At 43.2% G+C, this 19,936-nt stretch overlaps 2 protein-coding genes across 3 annotated transcripts in view; one reads left to right on the top strand and one right to left on the bottom strand.

The window, feature by feature from the left end:
- LOC120046688 (apoptosis-stimulating of p53 protein 2-like) overlaps positions 1-9,709 on the top strand; it is a 56,070-nt gene extending 46,361 nt beyond the window's left edge. For both annotated transcript variants that reach the window (XM_038992106.1, XM_038992105.1), the window contains 9 exons: positions 386-496; positions 739-863; positions 1,084-1,489; positions 2,971-3,809; positions 6,416-6,553; positions 6,891-7,024; positions 7,220-7,386; positions 7,557-7,756; positions 7,888-9,709. In XM_038992106.1, coding sequence (XP_038848034.1) covers positions 386-496; positions 739-863; positions 1,084-1,489; positions 2,971-3,809; positions 6,416-6,553; positions 6,891-7,024; positions 7,220-7,386; positions 7,557-7,756; positions 7,888-7,929 — 2,162 coding nt within the window. In that variant the 3' untranslated portion in view covers positions 7,930-9,709. The remainder of the gene's footprint in view (positions 1-385; positions 497-738; positions 864-1,083; positions 1,490-2,970; positions 3,810-6,415; positions 6,554-6,890; positions 7,025-7,219; positions 7,387-7,556; positions 7,757-7,887) is intronic.
- Positions 9,710-16,208: 6,499 nt separating this feature from the next.
- On the bottom strand, positions 16,209-17,120 carry LOC120045945 (gastrula zinc finger protein XlCGF17.1-like). Its single transcript, XM_038990870.1, has one exon. It carries the CDS (start codon positions 17,064-17,066, stop codon positions 16,209-16,211), a length of 858 nt encoding a protein of 285 aa, XP_038846798.1. The 5' UTR covers positions 17,067-17,120.
- Positions 17,121-19,936: the final 2,816 nt, after the last annotated feature.

The following is a 19,936-nucleotide window of genomic DNA, read 5'->3' as shown; positions in this document are numbered from 1 at the left end:
TACTGCCTGTTTGTTGAATTAAACCGTGCCTGTTGCTATTCTCCTTCCACTCTGGATTCGGCAGCATTCTAAATGGGTCCGTTGGAACGAACACATTACCTCCAGCAGAACTGACAGTCTGACAACCATGTGGTTTCATCAGTTACTGAGGAAATTAGAAAGATGGAAAGAACTAGCTAGCTCTACCACATTTTGCGCTCCTGTACTGTCTTAATCCGGCTGAGAAAAGAGAAGACCCTGCCACAGGGTATTGCTATATAGCCCAGCTTTGGCCAGACCCTTTCTAAATATATTTTGCCTTCCATTGGTTTCAATTGAAAGTATTTTTAGAAAACACCCCTTAAACCACAACTCCCTAACCACCACCCTCACCCCCCTCTCTCAGCTAAATTGGCAGAGTGGGGCCCTTCTGGACCAGAGCCCAACAGCAGTAGTCATGGGTCATCCTCCACACTGCCCAGAATGACCTCTCACTCCAGCCCCAACACAGAGCAAGGTAATCACCCCCACAGCACAACAACCACACATAAATATGACTGTACACTCGACCACACGATGACCAGATATGTAGTGGCCAAATCATATCTGCGAACCCACACAAACATGAAGACTCAAATTGCCACTTTACTTTCCTTGAATATGCACTTAATAGCTTACACAGTCCAGATAGGGTTTTGCTATTGTTTTCCCTGTATGTTTGCATAGTTATGTTTTACACCTGTGTTGTTGTGTGTGTAGATGAGACTGAGGGGATGAAGAAGGACAGAAGGGTGCGTCCGTTTTCCATGTTTGAGCCCACTGAGGTGCCCGCCGCCTCCCTCCGCAAGAACCAGAGCAGTGACGACCTGGTCAGAGACTCCCAGGTAAGAACTGTGTATCTCAACAAAAATGCCCCTAAGCTATTTTTACTGCAGACCCAATGGATGGTGCCCAGAATGTCAGAATGTCAGAAAACTGAAAATTCTTTAAACATGAACACTTGACATCAGGAGTTGTCCTTGATCAGTTGTGTGTGCGTGCGTGTGTGCGTGCATGCCATTCCTCTGTGGTCTAACCAGCTCCTCTCTGTTCTCCTTTCCCCAGTCTGCTGCTAAACCCCCAGTTAAGGTTCCCCCACCCGTTGCCAGTAAACCTAAAGCCCCCAGTGGTGCCCCCTATGGCAAGCCAGGCTTCAACACAGGCACCTTCCCCAAGGCCAAGCCTCCCAGCCAGCACCAGCAATCCCAGGGGGGCCCACAGGCCCATGTCTCCCTGCCCCCCTCCCAGAGCCAGACCCTGCCCCTGCCCTCAAAGCAGGACCCCCCTCCGGCCGCCACTGTCAGACCCTTCACCCCAGAGCTGCCTAAAGACCTGATCAAGCCCCAGACCCTGGCAGCCAGCTCCATCTACTCCATGTACACCCAGCAGCCCACCCCAGGCAAGCCCTTCCCACCGGTCTTGCAGGGGGCTCTCAACAGGAGCCAGAGCCGCGGCAACGGATTTGTCAGTGGTAAGACTACCTGCTAGTTCTGGCTCCTCTTCTGTTCCTGTTGACTTTATCAGGGCTACTGTCTGTCTGGAGTCATTTGGCTATTTGTCTTAAGACTTTGTCAATCAAGAAAGATGTGTGAACCATGGCTCCAAAGCATTTCACTGAACACCAGAGTACTACAAACAGTCTTGTTTCTGTTCTTTTCTGTTTTACACTTACTGCAAGAGTAACTCCTAACAGAGAGGTCAAAGCAGGCTGCCATAAGTCTTATGTTAAGTACCTAGGAGAGTACAGTAATTGAATTTAGCCAGTGGAGAGGAGAGGGTCCTGACTCAGAACAAGCTGCAGTTAGTGAATCTAATTAAAGGTAATAAGCCCCGAGGCATGGCAATCGTTAAATAAAACATCAACGTAATCCTCATCATCACCCTGTTACTATTACCGGTTTGCATATGCAGATATGTCTGACTAGGTTTGTAATGAGTTAGTCTCACCTGTGGGATTTCTCCTCTAGAGTGAAACAGAGGACATGAACTCTCAGGGATCTGCTCTGCTCTGGCCAGGAAAAACTTGATGCCCTGGTTATGATAAGACAAACTACGTTTAGGATATGACAAGCACCTAGAGTTTTTACTGGTCAGGTCACATGATCAGAATAAACCCTTGGCCCTATCTGAGACTGGCTGTGTCTCAATCTGCAGAAGTGAGGTCTTTAGTGTGCTTTCACAATGTATTAAGAGTCCATAAGGCTGTCATCCCTGTGGATCTCCTTCAGGGCAAAGCCACCAACCTGACATGTTGACACACATCTTCTCCATCGGCAATCACTCGAGTGGAGTATGATTGTCCTCCATGGGGTCTTCCAGGTGTTGAGTCTCTCCTTGGATAGCTGCCGCTTGTCCTCTGCGGCACGGTGGAGATCTTTTTGGTGTAGTGCAGCTCCTTCAATAAATGCTTTTTCTTCAGTTGTCTGTTTTAATGCAGCGTGCTCCTAGTTTTTCTTAATTTAATTTAATATATATATATATATATTATAAATCCAGTTCATAAAGTTATACAAGCCTAGCTAGTAGCTACTGAATGTCATTTTCCTGAGTGTGGACATTTACAAGCGAAAGTGAACAAGATAAATTGTGCAAATGAACAAAGTAGTGATGCATGCTTTTCTGAAGGAAGAGCAGCATCTGTACACAGAGCAAAGGGGAGAAGAACGGAGGAGGGAAAAAACGCTAGTACAGTGGTCACCAAACGGTCAATCTTCAAGGCACTCCTAGTCGATCACTAAAACATATATTTTTTATTTTAAAATTATTTTATATACTGCCTGGATGATATTCTTAAAAGCTGATTCAAATGTTACATGTTCTCCAACTCTGGTCCTGGTGTGTCATTGTTTATTAGCAGGAAAAGAGGTTGTCTGTTTGTTGTTTTTATAAAGCCTGCTTTAAATCCTAACCGATTCTCTCTGTTTATTTCTGTGTCTCTCTCTGTGTGTGTAGTGTACGGTAAGCCTGTGATCCCCAGCGGAGGCCCCCAGCACCCAGAGAACCCTTACAGCGAGCAGCGACATTCCCCAGACCAGCACTCTGAGGTGGACCACGGGGCCCCCCATGTCCCCCCTGCCGAGGGCCAGCAGGGGGAGACAGAGCGCACCCCTCGTCCCCTCAGCCCCACCAAGCTGCTGCCCTTCATCTCCAACCCCTACCGCCACCAGAGCGACGGGGACCTGGAGGCCCTCAGGAAGAAGCTGTACAACGCCCCGCGGCCCTTGAAGAAACGCAGCTCTATCACAGAGCCCGAGGGCCCCGCGGGGCCCAACATCCAGAAACTGCTATACCAGAAGACCACGCTGGCTGCTATGGAGACCATCCTCACCACGCCCACCACACCCGAGGCTGTGAAGGAGGAGGGAGGGGCAGGGCCTGGTGTTCCAGGGGCCCAGATTGGTGGGGATAGCAGCCAACCGGAGAGTGTAACACTTGAGGCTTGTGAAGTCCTGCCCCCCTCCCCTAACCTCCTCCCCGCACTCCCTGCAGAGCACACTCCCCCACCAGCCATCCCAAAGGGAGAACGAGAGGAGTTCACCGCCCCTCCCCATCCGGCCCATCCTGCACCGCGACCTGACCAGCCCCTGTTCCCCCCACCGTCCCCTGTTGCTGCTGCTGGCATGGAGGAACCCAGCCCACCCAGCCTGACCCCTCCTCCAGAGAGTTTCACGGAGGAGTTCCCCCCCTACCCCCCACCACCCTACCCCAGCGGGGCTGGGCAGGAGAGCCTGGGGGAGGACACTCTCAGCATGCAGGCACCAGAGGTCACCGGACAGGTCACATTGCCACCTGTAAGAAACCTAAGTTACACTGTTGTTTTAATGATGATGATACATTATATTTAAAGTACCTTCCATGACTTTCATAAACATCAGCTCACAATCAGTCACATTTAACATCAGTACCAGATCAAACAGATCCACTCTACTTGCTGCAAATAGCTTAACACCAGTCTTAAGCCATAGCATGTATTAACAATAGCCGACTGTACTCTACAGTACTGTATGTGCCTCATGTTGTTAGTCTCATGGTCGGATCATGGGTTTTTCTGACTGTTCAGATTATACAGTACATGTTCACCCTCCACACTCTCATTGGTTATATAAGCACATTAATCCTGATCAAGTGCAATAGGAAGTGGAACCTATTCACTCTTCGCCCATCCAAAGGTGACAATGAAATGAGCTTTGGTTATTTTCTAGCCCTGTAAGTAAACAACAAGTTGCATTCCATTGTTGATCCCCTCTAAGCTGGTTTATCAGTGGGGTCCTACTAGGGCTGGGCGATATGGCCAAAATATCATATCACAGTATTTAAAATAAAATAAAATGGACGGTATGACTATTTGACGTTTTTGAATAACAAAAGTTCTAAATTTGCTTCATGAGTAGTGCGTGACCCTAGGGTGTCAACATATTCTAAGTGATTTTAATGGGTCTATCTCCATTCTGATTGTGGTACTGTTCAATTCAACCAAAAACTATTTTCAATTTCTGCGTTTCCTGCACTCATTTGAGATCCTTTCCACACTGCCGCGTAGGGCTGCATGATATAGGCAAACAATCCAAGCCTTATTTTTAACCAAATGTTGCAATTGCGATTTAGAGCAAAACACTTGGGTGAACTGTTGGAATCATGACATGGAATCATAGACACAGTGTTGTTTGACATGACAGTGAATGAAAATCCCATGGAGGAGGTATTGTGACAGGGTAGGAACCAAAGTTTTGATAAGTGTTACCTAGGGGACCCCATAATCTTTGGCTACATTGAATGTTTTGTCTTAGCTACTTCATGAAGTTAACATATTCTTGCTTCGCATATTCCTATTTGACTTAGAAGATACAGTTGAACAAACAACATGCGGATTTAGGTCTACATCATCACTGGTATTATTAGGCTGTATAGCTAATTACGTTTTCTCTGACTGAGTACATTTGTTAGCTAGCTAGCGATTTGCATTTAAGATTAGCATTAGTGGCTAACAATTAGCGGCTAACAAGATTTATGCCCAACTTGCTAAGAGAAGACAAACTTGCTGGCCTCCTGAGTGGCGCAGCTAAGGCACTGAGGCGTCACTACAAACCCAGGTTCAATCCCGGGCTGTATCACAACCGGTCATGATCGGGAGTCCCATAGGGGGGCGCCCAATTGGCACAGCGTCGTCTGGGTTAGTGGAGGGTTTGGCCGGGGGGGGTTTACAAGACTCATTGCGCTCTAGCGACTCCTTGTGGTGGCCCGGGCGCCGACACATTGGTGCAGCCGGCTTCTCGGTTAAGCGAGCAGGTGTTAAGTGATGCGGTTTGGCGGTTCGCGTTTCAGAGGACGCATGAACCGACCGTTGGGGAGTTGCAGCGATGAGACAAGATAAAAATTGGAGAGAAAAATGCAATGAGTTCTGAAAATAAAATACTAACTAGCTGTTTGCAGATGTAAGAAACACAAACTAATAGTGTAATTATACAACGCTAGTGGATTTATATTAAGAAGCAAAGTGAAACAGCATCGTTGTCATCAACATTGTTGCATGTGCTGCATTGACCATGCAGACTGAACTCAAGTGTCTCATGGTCGAGGAACAACACATGTGCTCCTTGAGTGACGGGGGGCGGGGCTAGGTCTGTGTGGAAAGCGGCATGGAGAGAGAGAGAGAGAGAGAGAGATGACTCAAGTAGTGAAGTAAACTATAAAAATTGACTTTACACACAGCGTATCACATTTAACCAAACATTAAAATAACGTTATAGAAGGTAAAGTAAAAACCCATCGCTACCTGTAAATTGTAAAATACGGTATACTACCCAGTAATAGGTCAGTAATAGATCCTACCCTAGGAGTGTTGATGAATGGTCTGATCCATTTTTGCCTCCCAGTCCCTGCTCTCTTCCACTGAACCCAATGGGCTCCTGTTAAGAACCAAAAAGGGCCCTTTCTTTCATGGGGCCAGTAATAACCATAATCTGGTTGAGTAATAATCAGGTTGCTTAGTGAAACCAGTAGTTTCTTCACTGATTTGGTCCCCTCACAAAAAGCTCAGTGCTGAGCTAGGAGCTGAAGGAACAGGTCGCTCATACATTTTCTCTCTTTCAAGCCAGGGTATTCACATTCAATGGATACTCTGGATGCTCTATCGAATCGTTTTTTGCAATGTGTTTATTATTCTTTAGCATGGTGTGGCATTGTGGGCTGGCACCCATTCATATGAACTGAGCATTGATTTGAAATGTGGCTCAAGGACCTCCATATATCATCTCTCTATCCGTTTGAGCACAGATGGGACCGGACACTAGCTAAAATCCTTAGACACTTCCTTGTGAGTGTGTGTCAGTGGCTGTGTGACTTCATCAAGGCATGACATTGTTTGAAAAGTGTTCTCACCTCCGTGTGTCTGTATTAGGGGAAGAGGACCAACCTGCGTAAGACTGGCTCAGAAAGGATCGACCACAGTATGAGGGTGAAGTTTAACCCCCTGGCCCTGCTCCTGGATTCCTCTCTGGAGGGAGAGTTTGACCTGGTCCAGAGGATCATCTACGAGGTAAGACTATGTCTGTGTATGTATAGATGTATACTGTATATTATTCCCTAAAGTGGCTCTCTATTAAGGTATTTCGTAAGCAAAGATTTTCATAGACGAACAGTGTTTACAAGTGCTTTTTAACAGGCTTGTGTGTAGTGAAGGAAAATGTGTAAAGTTGTTTTTGTAATAGCAGGTAGCATGGTAGCTGGTTAACCATCCCTCTCAAAGTGAAGTACTATAGTCTTAATGTTTGTTTTGTAGTCTTAGCTGATTATCATTTTTATTAAGTGGGTGTAAAATAGTCTGTGTGTAAAGCGAGTTGTGAAATCGTATCCACCTCTCTCTCCCCTCTCAGGTGGAGGACCCTAGTCTGCCAAATGATGAGGGGATCACAGCCCTCCACAACGCAGTCTGTGCCGGACACACGGAGATCGTCAAGTTCTTGGTGCAGTTTGGTGTCAACGTCAACGCAGCCGACAGTGATGGATGGTGAGTGGACCCTATACTACCAATATCTCTGATTGTGATTCTTACTGCAGTCAGTGATAGGAGTGTTGTAAACTGCAGTCCAACTTGAACTCTTACTTGAAAGTATTTCGGAATGTATGATTTTTTTTTTCTCTTAATATCACACTCCTTTTTCCTCCCTTTCTTTCTTCTTTTCCCTCTCTCGTTCTCTCTCAGGACTCCGCTGCATTGCGCGGCCTCCTGTAATAACGTGCAGGTGTGTAAGTTCCTGGTTGAGTCGGGAGCAGCGGTGTTTGCTATGACCTACAGCGACATGCAGACGGCAGCAGATAAGTGTGAGGAGATGGAGGAGGGATACACCCAGTGCTCCCAGTTCCTCTACGGTTAGTAGCTCAACATTTCTACAGATCTTATAGCCTTGAGTGTTATGTCTGGGGAACGTTTGTGTGTATGCGTGCATATATCTGTGTGTGTGTGTGTGCTTTGTACATTTTTGTATGAGTGTATGTGTTCTTGCTCTGCTAAACCCTCTTTCTCCTCCTCTTTCCTCCAGGAGTGCAGGAGAAGATGGGCATTATGAACAGGGCTGTGGTCTATGGCCTGTGGGACTACTCCAATGACAATTCTGATGAGCTGGCGTTCCGTGAGGGTGACTGCATGACCATCGTTCGCCGGGAGGATGAGGACGAGATCGAGTGGTGGTGGGCGCGCATGGGCGACACCGAGGGGTACATCCCTCGGAACCTTCTGGGGGTGAGTCAGTGTCACAACTGAGTTTCCTCAAGTTAAACCTTACTGAATAACTTTGCATTAAGAGGTTATTAATTATTGTTTGATAATGTTCCAATGTATCTAATAAGCAGTATGTGTGTCTTTCTCAACAGCTTTACCCAAGAATCAAGCCCAGACAGAGAAGCCTGGCTTAGACTGGCTCATCCTGAACTGGACATGGTCTGCATCTTAGGCTATGTTTACATAGGCAGCCCAATTCTAATATTTTTTTCACTAATTGGTATTTTGACCAATCACATCAGATCTTTTCACATCAGATCTTTTTCAGAGCTGATCTGATTGGTCAAAAGACCAAATGGTGAAGAAAAGAAATGCAGAATCGGGCTGCCTGTCTAAATGCAACCTAATTGGTCCACTATGGCTTCCTCTCCTCGTCTCCTCTCCGCGTCTTTTCCTGCTTCATCTGCTCTGACCTGTCATGTCAGGATGGGTACTAGTAATATGTTAGAAGGTTCCTGTGTAATTTGATCTCACTTTGCCAGCTCTTTCACATCAGTGAGGATGGATGAAATGAGGCAAGGGAAGGGAGCCAGTCGAGACGACTGAGACAACAATTGATATGGAGATCCACGCAGGCTTTAACAGGACTTTACAAGGACAGGCCAACAATCACATGAAGAAACGTTGAAAGACCAAACCACTTGAAGGATTTTAAACTGACCTATGAACACTACTTGTCAGGCGGGCCTATAGCCACTGACTCTATGGCCCGACTGTGGCACTTTTATATACCAGCAGAAGAGGTTTTCCACATCTATTTTTCAGACCACTTTGTGTGTGTATAAGGCACTAAAGGCATTATGTTTCTCTGCATGTTCGTCATATTGTTTTCAGATCAGATTTAAGTATCTGCAGTTATATTGATCGGAACTCTGGGGATAAATGGAACAAACAGTATTTTTATGTAGAAAGGTGATTTTTACACTTCTTAAATAGTCTTTCAAACTGTGTTTTCTTCTGGGTTATTATTTAATTTTAACCCTGTTAGAAAGAGCTGGAGCTGAAGAGAGTATTAGGTGAGTGAATGGATGAGTGTAATGTTTGGTGATGCGCGACATTCTGTCTGAACAGTTATTCTGTTACCTCGACAATCCCTGTGGGGGCTCGGTCTGCTTGTCATTTCCTGTTTTTAGTGGCCGTGTCCTTCTGTGTAACTAAAATGTTTAACCCATGTTTCAGCATTGACCCTACTGTATTGGCAAGAGTTAATGTGTGTTTGTGTGTGTGTGGCGCTATTACCACTGTTCAGCTTATCAAATTGGTGGGGGGGGGTGTATAATGTTAATGGTTGGCAAAATTTAGCCTATGCCACTGTTGATTTAGCAATTGCTATTGACTCTTGTTATTTTATGATGCCAAAATAGCCTGTGGTATGTTTTCTATGTGAGCAGATTATTAGCATCGCTCATCATGTTTCTCTACACTGGCTTTATGGTTGAGATATAACAAACATAATTGTACTGCGGTTGTGCTATTGTCACAATGAGCATTCCTCTGAAACTAACTCACTTGTCGAATCCATGTTTTCTGTTGCTGAAATGATGTCCATACAATTCATTTGGACCATTTAGCCATGTAGGAAGGATGAGACTAAACTTCAAGAAACATTTTTCACATGTTATACCTGTGTAGCTTTTGATTGAAGAGTAAGAGAGGGCAAAAGATTCATGGTTACAATGGCAGACAAGGATGTCTTTCCTTAAAATCTCTCAAGCAAGTTTAATTGAATGAAAACTCGGTTAATCAGCTCATTCATAGTAAGGAATTCTGCATCAACTCGCCTCCACCCTTACCACTGTCTACTCAACAGATGTATTTATTTTTGTTACCTTATCATCATTTTTTTGTCTCGTCAAAACTATAACCTCACATGGAGAATTGTAAACATTTACAATAAAATACTTTGCAAACTAATGGCTGTGACTGTGTCTTCTAGACCTGGAGCCATATGTATCAAGCGTCTCAGAGTAGGAGTGCTGTTTAGGATACATTTTGTCTTTTAGATCACCATGAACAAGACTACATGGACAGGGGGGACCTGATCCTAGATCAGCACTGCTCCTCTGAGACGCTCGATGCATACGGTCCCAGATAGTTGTGTGCTAGCATTAGAATGATCCTATCCTCTTTTTGTGAGATGAAATAGTGCTCTGCATTCTTAAAAATATGTAAGTATCTTAATCGCCTGTGAATTTGTTTCAGGTAAGTATTGTTATAGAAGTGTACTTGAGATATGAAGCATTGAAATACACATGAAGCAGTGGACTACATAAACATTAGAATACACAGAGGAACACTGACCTTTCTGTTATATACTAAGCAAAAATAAAAATGCAACATGCAATAACTTCAAACATTTTACTGAGTTACTGTTCAGGAAATCAGTCAATGGAAATAAATTCATTAGGCCCTAATCTATGGATTTCACATGACTGGGCAGGGGTGTCGCCACGGGTGGCATGCTCACTAACAGTGATGTAAACAAATTAGTGCACAAAATTTGAGCGAAATAAGCTTTTTGTCCGTATGGAATATTTCTGGGATCTTTTATATTAGCTCATTAAACATGGGACTAACGCTACATATTGCATTTATATTTTTTGTCAGTTAAGTTTTTCAGAAAATCAAAAATAACAATCTGCCTTTGTCTAGAATACCTCATCACTGGCAATAATTAAGCCAGCAGAGCCTGCGCAATGAAAAAGAACAAGACTGTGATAGACTGGTATTAATCAATTTCTGCACCTTACCCATTCACCTTAACCCTACCCTTTCTATTATTATTCTTCTTCTTCTTATTATTATTATATATACCAGTCCTTCCAGATCAGTAACCCCAAAAGACGTAGGTACTAGGGACTGAAATGGAACTGGGCCTAGGTTTGTCATTTAGAGGGACTTCACTCTGTTAACCTGCTGCCACCTGCTGGAGAGAACGAGACCACCTGAATGAGACCTGAGTCCCCCTAAAATCGAACAAAGTCAACTGGGGGGGTTAAGAGCGTTCAGGTGTCCCAACTTTTCTTTCTACATAAAACGGTAATTTTGTCAGCATCATCAATTCATTCAGGCTACAGGAGTGCAGACCGAATGACAATCGCTGAATGTCATTACACTTTTGGTGTTTTTTGTCTCTTTCCATTAATAAAATGGCTCGTGTGGCCTAGGCAGCTGATAGTGGCAGCTAGATCTAGGTTTGATGTGCATTCCCGGTAATACTAGGCTCATACATAAAGCATCCTCCAATCAGGCTGCATAGGCATAATTGTCCTCCTTAGCTAGCTTTAATGGCGAGACGCTGAAATAATATACACTGCTCAAAAAAATAAAGGGAACACTTAAACAACACAATGTAACTCCAAGTCAATCACACTTCTGTGAAATCAAACTGTCCACTTAGGAAGCAACACTGATTGACAATAAATGTCACATGCTGTTGTGCAAATGGAATAGACAAAAGGTGGAAATTATAGGCAATTAGCAAGACACCCCCAATAAAGGAGTGGTTCTGCAGGTGGTGACCACAGACCACTTCTCAGTTCCTATGCTTCCTGGCTGATGTTTTGGTCACTTTTGAATGCTGGCGGTGCTTTCACTCTAGTGGTAGCATGAGACGGAGTCTACAACCCACACAAGTGGCTCAGGTAGTGCAGTTCATCCAGGATGGCACATCAATGCGAGCTGTGGCAAAAAGGTTTGCTGTGTCTGTCAGCGTAGTCTCCAGAGCATGGAGGCGCTACCAGGAGACAGGCCAGTACATCAGGAGACGTGGAGGAGGCCGTAGGAGGGCAACAACCCAGCAGCAGGACCGCTACCTCCGCCTTTGTGCAAGGAGGTGCACTGCCAGAGCCCTGCAAAATGACCTCCAGCAGGCCACAAATGTGCATCGACACACCATCTCCCAAGCACAAGTTTTCTCTGACAGTGGAATAATAACGATGGGAATATTCATGAGGTAGTGAATGTTTTTCATGTCAACTTTTCAATGTTATCAGAACAAATCAAATCAAATTTTATTGGTCACATACACATGGTTAGCAGATGTTATTGTGAGTGTAGCAAAATGCTTGTTCTTCTAGTTCCGACAGTGCAGTAATATCTAACAAGTAATCTAACAATTCCCCAACACTACCTAATACACACAGATCTAAGTAAAGGGATGCAATAAGAAGATATACATATACATATATGGATGAGCGATGACCGAGCGGCATAGGCAAGATGCAATAGATGGTATAAAATACAGTATATACATATGAGATGAGTAATGCAAGATGTGTAAACATTATTAAATTGGCATTATTAAAGTGACTAATGATCCATTTATTAAAGTGGCCAATGATTTCAAGTCTGTATGTAGGCAGCAGTTTCTACTGTGCTAGTGATTGCTGTTTAACAGTCTGATGGCCTTGAGATAGAAGCTGTTTTTCAGTCTCTCGGTCCCAGCTTTGATGCACCTGTACAGACCTCGCCTTCTGGATGGTAGCGGGGTGAACAGGCAGTGGCTCGGGTGGTTGTTGTCCTTGATGATCTTTTTGGCCTTCCTGTGACATTGGGTGCTGTAGGTGTCCTGGAGGGCAGGTAGTTTGCCCCCGGTAATGCGTTGTGCACACCACATCATCACATTTTAGTACACCTTTAGTTTGAAGAGTAGTACACAAACTACCTATACTGAACAAGAATATAAATGTAACAATTTCAACGATTTTACTGAGTTACAGTTCATATAAGGAAATCAGTCAATTGAAATAAATGTATTAGGCCGTAATCCATGGATTTCACGACTGGTAATACAGATACAGTTGAAGTCGGAAGATTACATACACTAAGGTTGGAGTCATTAAAACTAGTTTTTCAAACACTCTACAAATATCTTGTTAACAAACTATAGTTTTGGCAAGTCGGTTAGGACATCTACTTTGTGCATGACACAAACAGATTAGTTCACTTATAATACACTGTATCACAATTCCAGTGGGTCAGAAGTTAACATACACTAAGTTGCCTTTAAACAGCTTGGAAAATTCCAGAAAATGATGTTATGGCTTTAGACGCTTCTGATAGGCTAATTGACATAATTTGAGTAAATTGGAGGTGTACCTGTGAATGTATTTCAAGGCCTACCTTCAAACTCAGTGCCTCTTTGCTTGACATCATGGGAAAATCGAAAGAAATCAGCCAAGACCTCAGAAAAAAAAAAATGTCATCCTTGGGAGCAATTTCCAAACGCCTGAAGGTACCACGTTTATCTGTACAAACAATAGTACGCAAGTATAAACACCATGGGACAACGCAGCTGTCATATCGCTCAGGAAGGAGACGAGTTCTGTCTCCTAGAGATGAACGTACTTTGGTGCGAAAAGTGCAAATCAATCCCAGAACAACAGCAAAGGACCTTGTGAAGATGCTGGAGGAAACAGGTACAAAAGTATTTATATCCACAGTAAAACGAGTCCTACATCGACATAACCTGAAAGGTCGCTCAGCAAGGAAGAAGCCACTGCTCCAAAACCGCCATAAAAAAGCCAGATTACGATTTACAACTGCACATGGGGACAAAGATCGTACTTTTTGGAGAAATGTCCTCTGGTCTAATGAAACAAAAATAGAACTGTTTGGCCATAATGACCATCGTTATGTTTGGAGGAAAAAGGGGGAGGCTTGCAAGCCGAAGAACACCATCCCAACCGTGAAGCATGGGGGTGGCAGCATCATGTTGTGGGGGTGCTTTGCTGCAGGAGGGACTGGTGCACTTCACAAAATAGATGGCATTGAAGGAAGGAAAATTATGTGGATATATTGAAGCAACATCTCAAGACATCAGTCAGGAAGTTAAAGCTTGGTCGCAAATGGGTCTTCCATTGACCCCAAGCATATTTCCAAAGTTGTGGCAAAATGGCTCAAGGACAACAAAGTCAAGGTATTGGAGTGGCCATCACAAAGCCCTGACCTCCATCCCATAGAAAAATTGTGGGCAGAACTGAAAAACCGTGTGCGAGCAAGAAGACCTACAAATCTTATTCAGTTACACGAGCTCTGTTTGGAGGAATGGGCCAAAATTCACCCAACTCATTGTGGGAAGCTTGTGGAAGGTTACACGAAAGATTTGACCCAAGTTAAACAATTTAAAGGCAATGCTACCAAATACTAATTGAGTGTATGTAAACTTCTGACCCACTGGGAATGTGATGAAAGAAATTTAAGCTGAAATAAATCATTCTCTCTATTATTCTGACATTTCACATTCTTAAAATAAAGTGGTGATCCTAACTGACCTAAGACAGTGCATTTTTACTTGGATTAAATATCAGGAATTGTGAAAAACTGAGTGTAAGTATTTGGCTAAGGTGTATGTAAACTTCGACTTCAACTGTATATACGAAGACGGGGGCCCCTCCTGTACTCACTGTTCACCCAAAACTGTGTGGCCACACGACTCCAACACCATCATTAAGTTTGCTCATGACACGATGGTGGTAGGCCTGATCATCGACAACGATGAGACTGACTATAGGGAGGTCAGAGACCTGGCAGTGTGGTGCCAGGACTACAACCTCTCCCTCAACGTCAGCAAGACAAAGGACCTGATTATGGACTACAGGAAACGGAGGGCCGAGCACACCCCCATTCACATCGACAGGGCTGTAGTGGAGCGGGTTGAGAACTTCAAGTTCCTGTGTTTACATCACTAAGTATGGTCCACACCCACCAACACAGTCGTGAAGAGGGCACAACAATGCCTCTACCCCCTTTAAGAGCCTTAAAATATTTGGGCCCGCAGCTCCTCAAAGTTCTACAGCTGCACCTTTGAGAGCATCTTGACTGCCTGCATCACCGCTTGGTATGGCAACTGCCTGGCATCTGACCGCAAGGCGCTACAGAGGGTGTAAAGCTGCGTGTAAAGCTTCCTGCCATCCAGGACCTCTGTGCCAAGTAGTGTCAGAGAAAGGCCCTAAAAATGGTCAAAGACCCCAGCAACAGACGGTTCTCTCTGCTACCGCACAGCAAGCACTACCGATGCACCAAATCTGGAACCAACAGGACCCTGAACAGCTTCTACCCCCAAGCCATAAGACTGCTAAATAGTTAGTCCGGGTAGCCATTTGGTTAACTATCTATCCTGTTGCCTAGTCACTTTAATCCTAGTTCAACGTACATATCTACCTCAATTACCTGGCACCCCTGGCGCATCGACTCGGTACTGGTATCCTGTGTATACAGCTAAGTTACTCATTGTGTATTTATTATTTCTCTATTTTCTTTCTCTCTGCATTGTTGGGAAGGGCCCGTAAGTAAGCATTTCACTGTTAGTCGACCCCTGTTGTTTACGAAGCATGTGCCGAATAAAATTAGATTTTGATTTGATATATAATTAAATGTTGTGTGGCATGAACAAAAACACAAATTCTCAGTCAAAAACAGAAGTCAGAACACAGCCTCTCTATTCTAACAATAATAATAGATTTAATTTATGTAGCCCTTTTAATCACAAGAAGAATCTTAAAGACTCTTTAAAAAAAGACAAGTTCATTGGCTGCATGGTTATCTCTGTATAGATTGATACATACAGTGCATTTGGAAAGTATTCAGAACGATTGACTTTTTCCACATTTTGTTACATTATAGCCTTATTCTAAAATGTACATATATTTAAAAAAAAATCCTCATCAGTTCTACACGCAATACCCCATAATGACAAAATGAAAACCAGTTTATAATTTTTTGCTAATTTATAATAAATAAAAAACAGAAATACCTTATTTACATAAGTATTCTATTCAAACCCTTTGCTCTGAGACTCAAAATGTATATCAGGTGCATCCTGTTTCCATTGATCATCCTTGTTTGTTTCTACAACTTGATTGTAAATTCACCTGTAGTAAATTCAATTGATTGGACATACATTTTGAGTCTCATAGCAAACGGTCTGAATACTTATGTAAATAAGGTATTTCTGTTTTTTATTTGGAATACATTTGCAAAAATTTCTAGACCTGTTTTCGCTTTGTCATTATGGGGTATTGTGTGTAGATTGATGAGGAAAACTATTTATTTAACTCATTTTAGAATAAGGCTGTAACATAAAATGTGGAAAAAGTCAATAAGTCTGAATACTTTCCAAATGCACTGTGTGTCTGTCTGTGTGTGTGTATATATATAATCAATACTTAATTACGTAACAAAAAGAGTTCATGACTCTTAAGTACAGGAAAACTCTACTTAGGCTTATACTACGGCGCCATGGCAACTATAGAACAATTATACTCATGTGATTTCAGGTCCTCTTACCAGGAAAATGTCTTCCCACAATAAGCACAGTGGTATGTCTTCTCCTCCCAGGTATTTTCTCATGCTCTTTCAGACCCCTTAACTTGGGGGAAAAAAACTTTCTACACTTGGAACAGAAGTTGGGCTATTCTCTTTTGTGAGTCCTCTCATGTGTTTTCATGTGCACTAACTGTGTAAAAGTTTTTCCACACTGGGAGCATTGGAAAGGCTTATCTCCTGTGTGTGTCATCTCATGCTTTTTCAGGTTCCCTACCCAGGTAAAACCCTTTCCACACTGAGCGCAGTGGAATGTTTTTTCTCCTGTGTGTATTCTCTTATGATCCTTCAGATGCGATGACTTTATAAATCTCTTTCCACACTGAGAACATTGGTAGGGCCTCTCTACATAGTGTGTTCTTTCATGCTTTATCAGGTCCCCTGATGAGAAAAAAAATGTTTCACACTGGGAACAATGGTAAGGCTTGTCTCTCGTGTGTGTTCTCTCATGTGACTTCAGGTTCCCAAGCTGGGTAAATCGCTTTCCACAGTCTGAGCAGTGGTAGGGCTTCTCCCCTGTGTGTGTTCTCAAATGCATTTTCAGGTTGCCTAACTTGATAAAACTTTTTCCACACTGAGAGCATTGGAAAGGCTTCTCTCCTGTGTGTATTCTTTCATGTATTTTCAGGTTCCCTAACTGGGTAAAAGTCTTTCCACATTGGGAGCACTGGAAAGGCTTCTCTCCTGTGTGTGTCATCTCATGCCTTTTCAGGTCCTCAACCCTGTTAAAACTTTTCTGACACTGAGAGCATTGGAAAGGCTTATATCCTGTGTGTCTTCTTTCATGATCCTTCAGGTTCCCTAACTGGGTAAAACCCTTTCCACACTGGGAGCAGAGATGAGGCTTCTCTCCTGTGTGTGTTCTTTCATGATCTTTCAAGTTCCTTAACTGGGTAAATCTCTTTCCACAATGGGAGCAGTGGTGTGGTCTTAATGGTTTGGGCATCTCTGGGTCTGATTCCCCTGGAGTACTCTTCCCTCTGTCAGAGTGAGAATCTGGTGTCTCTCCTGTCAAAGACAGAGTATTTAGTTAAATAATAAACAGAGACTTGAATGAAACCTACACATGATAAAACTGTCTTCCTTTGAGGTTTAATCCAAACTAGATCCCTCATAAAATGGTACACTTAGATTCTGGATGCTTATTGGTTTATAGCTGTTAGTAGGGATGTGCACGGTTATTTGAATATTAAAATGGACATTAGTATTCAAATACTTGTGTGAGAATGCATTTTGATGAAAAAAAAAGAGCCTAATATAGGCCGATTTTAAACTGATGTTAACATTGAAAAGACTTTTCCTGAATGAAACAAAAATATGTAACATTGTTTTCAAGGTCATTTTTAGTAGCCGACCAGTAGCCTTCATGTGTGTAGCTTGTTGTTTATGTTGGCCAATAAAAAAGGTTTGGGAAATGAGGAGTAGGCCACAATGAGCAGCCAAAAGCTAGGCTGTTGTTTAATCTGAATGGGGTTGTGGAGAAAGCACAGCATGTAGCCTCAATTAGCCTAGCTAGCTATAGCCCTTGATCATGACTCCCAGTTCCATTACATTACAAATAGATGTCATTGGATGAAGGCATTTTGCTTAGAGCCCCGACGACAGGTCTGAACATTAACACGAAATGGCTTGCGGTGCAGTTTTGGAAGCATAAGAACCTTATCGTTCATCTAAAAAAATATATAAAAACCAAAATGTTTACATTGATACACACCTTTATTTAGGGTTAGTGTTCCATATCTCCATGTTACAGCACTTGATTACAGAAAACAGACAGAAGTGACCACCTGTGCCAATTAGCTATCAAGTGTGCTCCGAACACCTTTTTGTAACTCGGGAAGTGTAGCAGAAGTGTAGTTTCGTCAGATGGAGGCACCCATAGCTGTATGGATATGTGCAAACTGCTACAGTAAGTATTTTTTATTTGAAGGATTCTTTTTAGCTGATGAAAGATAAGGGCCATATGTTTCGAAAGCCGTATCGCAAGCGATGATTATAAATCTTTCTTTTATTTTTTAAATATTTCACCTTTATTTAACCAGTTAGGCTAGGCGAGAACAAGTTCTCATTTACAACTGCGACCTGGCCAAGATAAAGCAAAGCAGTGGGACACAAACAACACACAAAGTTACACATGGAATAAACAAACATGCAAAATATCCCATCCAACTACCTCATCCCCCATACTGTTATTTATTTTGCTCCTTTACACCCCAGTATCTCTACTTGCACACTCGTCTTCTGCACATTTATCACTCCAGTGTTTAATTGCTATATTGTAATATTTTGCCACTATGGCCTATTTATTGTCTTACCTCCTTTATCCTACCTCATTTGCACACACTGTATATAGACTTTTTTCTATTGTATTATTGACATAAAGTCTATATATAGTGGCAAAATATTACAATATAGCAATTAAACACATATTACAAAATATTACTTGCATTTAAGAGCAGTTGGGAGGCCAAGGAAGGAGAGTTGTATGGCATTGAAGCTCGTCTGGAGGTTAGTTAACACAGTGTCCAAAGAAGGGCCAGAAGTATACAAAATGGTGTCGTCTGCATAGAGGTGGGTCAGAGAATTACCAGCAGCAAGAGCGACATCATTGATGTATACAGAGACGAGTCGGCCCGAGAATTGAACCCTGTGGCACCCCTATAGAGACTGCCAGAGGTCCGGACAACAGGCCCTCCGATTTGACACACTGAACTCTGTCTGAGAAGAAGTTGGTGAACCAGGCGAGGCAGTCATTTGAGAAACCAAGGCTGTTGAGTCTGCCGATAAGAATGTGGTGATTGACAGAGTCCAAGCCTTGGCCAGGTCGATGAATACAGCTGCGCAGTATTGTCTCTTATCGATGGCGGTTATGATATTGTTTAGGACCTTGAGCGTGGCTGAGGTGCACCCGTGACCAGCTTGGAAACCAGATTGTATAGCAGAGAAGGTACGGTGGAATTCAAAATGGTCGTTGATCTGTTTAACTTGGCTTTCGAAGACCTTAGAAAGGCAGGGTAGGATAGATATAGGTCTGCAGCAGTTTGGGTCTAGAGTGTCTCCCCCTTTGAAGAGGGGGATGACCGCGGCAGCTTTCCAATCCTTGGGGATCTCAGACGATATACGAAACAGAGGTTGAACAGGCTAGTAATAGGGGTTGCAACAATTTCGGCGGATAATTTTAGAAAGAGAGGGTCCAGATTTTGCAGCTCTTTCAGAACATCAGTTATCTGGATTTGGGTGAAAGAGAAATGGTGGAGGCTTGGGCAAGTTGCTGTGGGGGTAGCCAGGTGGAAAGCATGGCCAGCCGTAGATAAATGCTTATTGAAATTCTCAATTATCATGGATTTATCAGTGGTGACAGTGTTTCCTAGCCTCAGTGCAGTGGGCAGCTGGGAGGTGGTGCTCTTATTCTCCATGGACTTTACAGTGTCCCAGAACTTGTTGGTGCTTGTGCTACAGGATGCAAATTTCTGTTTGAAAAAGCTAGCCTTTGCTTTCCTAACTGCCTGTGTATATTGGTTCCTAACTTCCCTGAAAAGTTGCATATCATGGGGGTTAAATTTATTGGTTTTCTCCCCAAAGTTGCAAAGGAAATGTTGTGACCTATTTAATAAACATAGACCAGCAAAATGAATAAAATACTATGGTGGTATAGCAGGAACAGCAGCTTCTAGTGGTCAAAAGATGGTACTTCCTACTACATTATGGTAAATAATGCAAGCAACTTCAATGACATTTCTCTGAATAAGAGAAAAAAATTCACAGGGAATAGGTTACTTAGTATGGTGAAGAAATACTCCAAGCCACAGCTTCTTA

The sequence above is a fragment of the Salvelinus namaycush genome, chromosome 4, assembly GCF_016432855.1.
Source record: "Salvelinus namaycush isolate Seneca chromosome 4, SaNama_1.0, whole genome shotgun sequence".
NCBI lineage: Eukaryota > Metazoa > Chordata > Actinopteri > Salmoniformes > Salmonidae > Salvelinus > Salvelinus namaycush.
The sequence above is the reverse complement of the archived record's forward strand: the minus strand, read 5'-3'. Positions and strand labels throughout refer to the sequence as shown.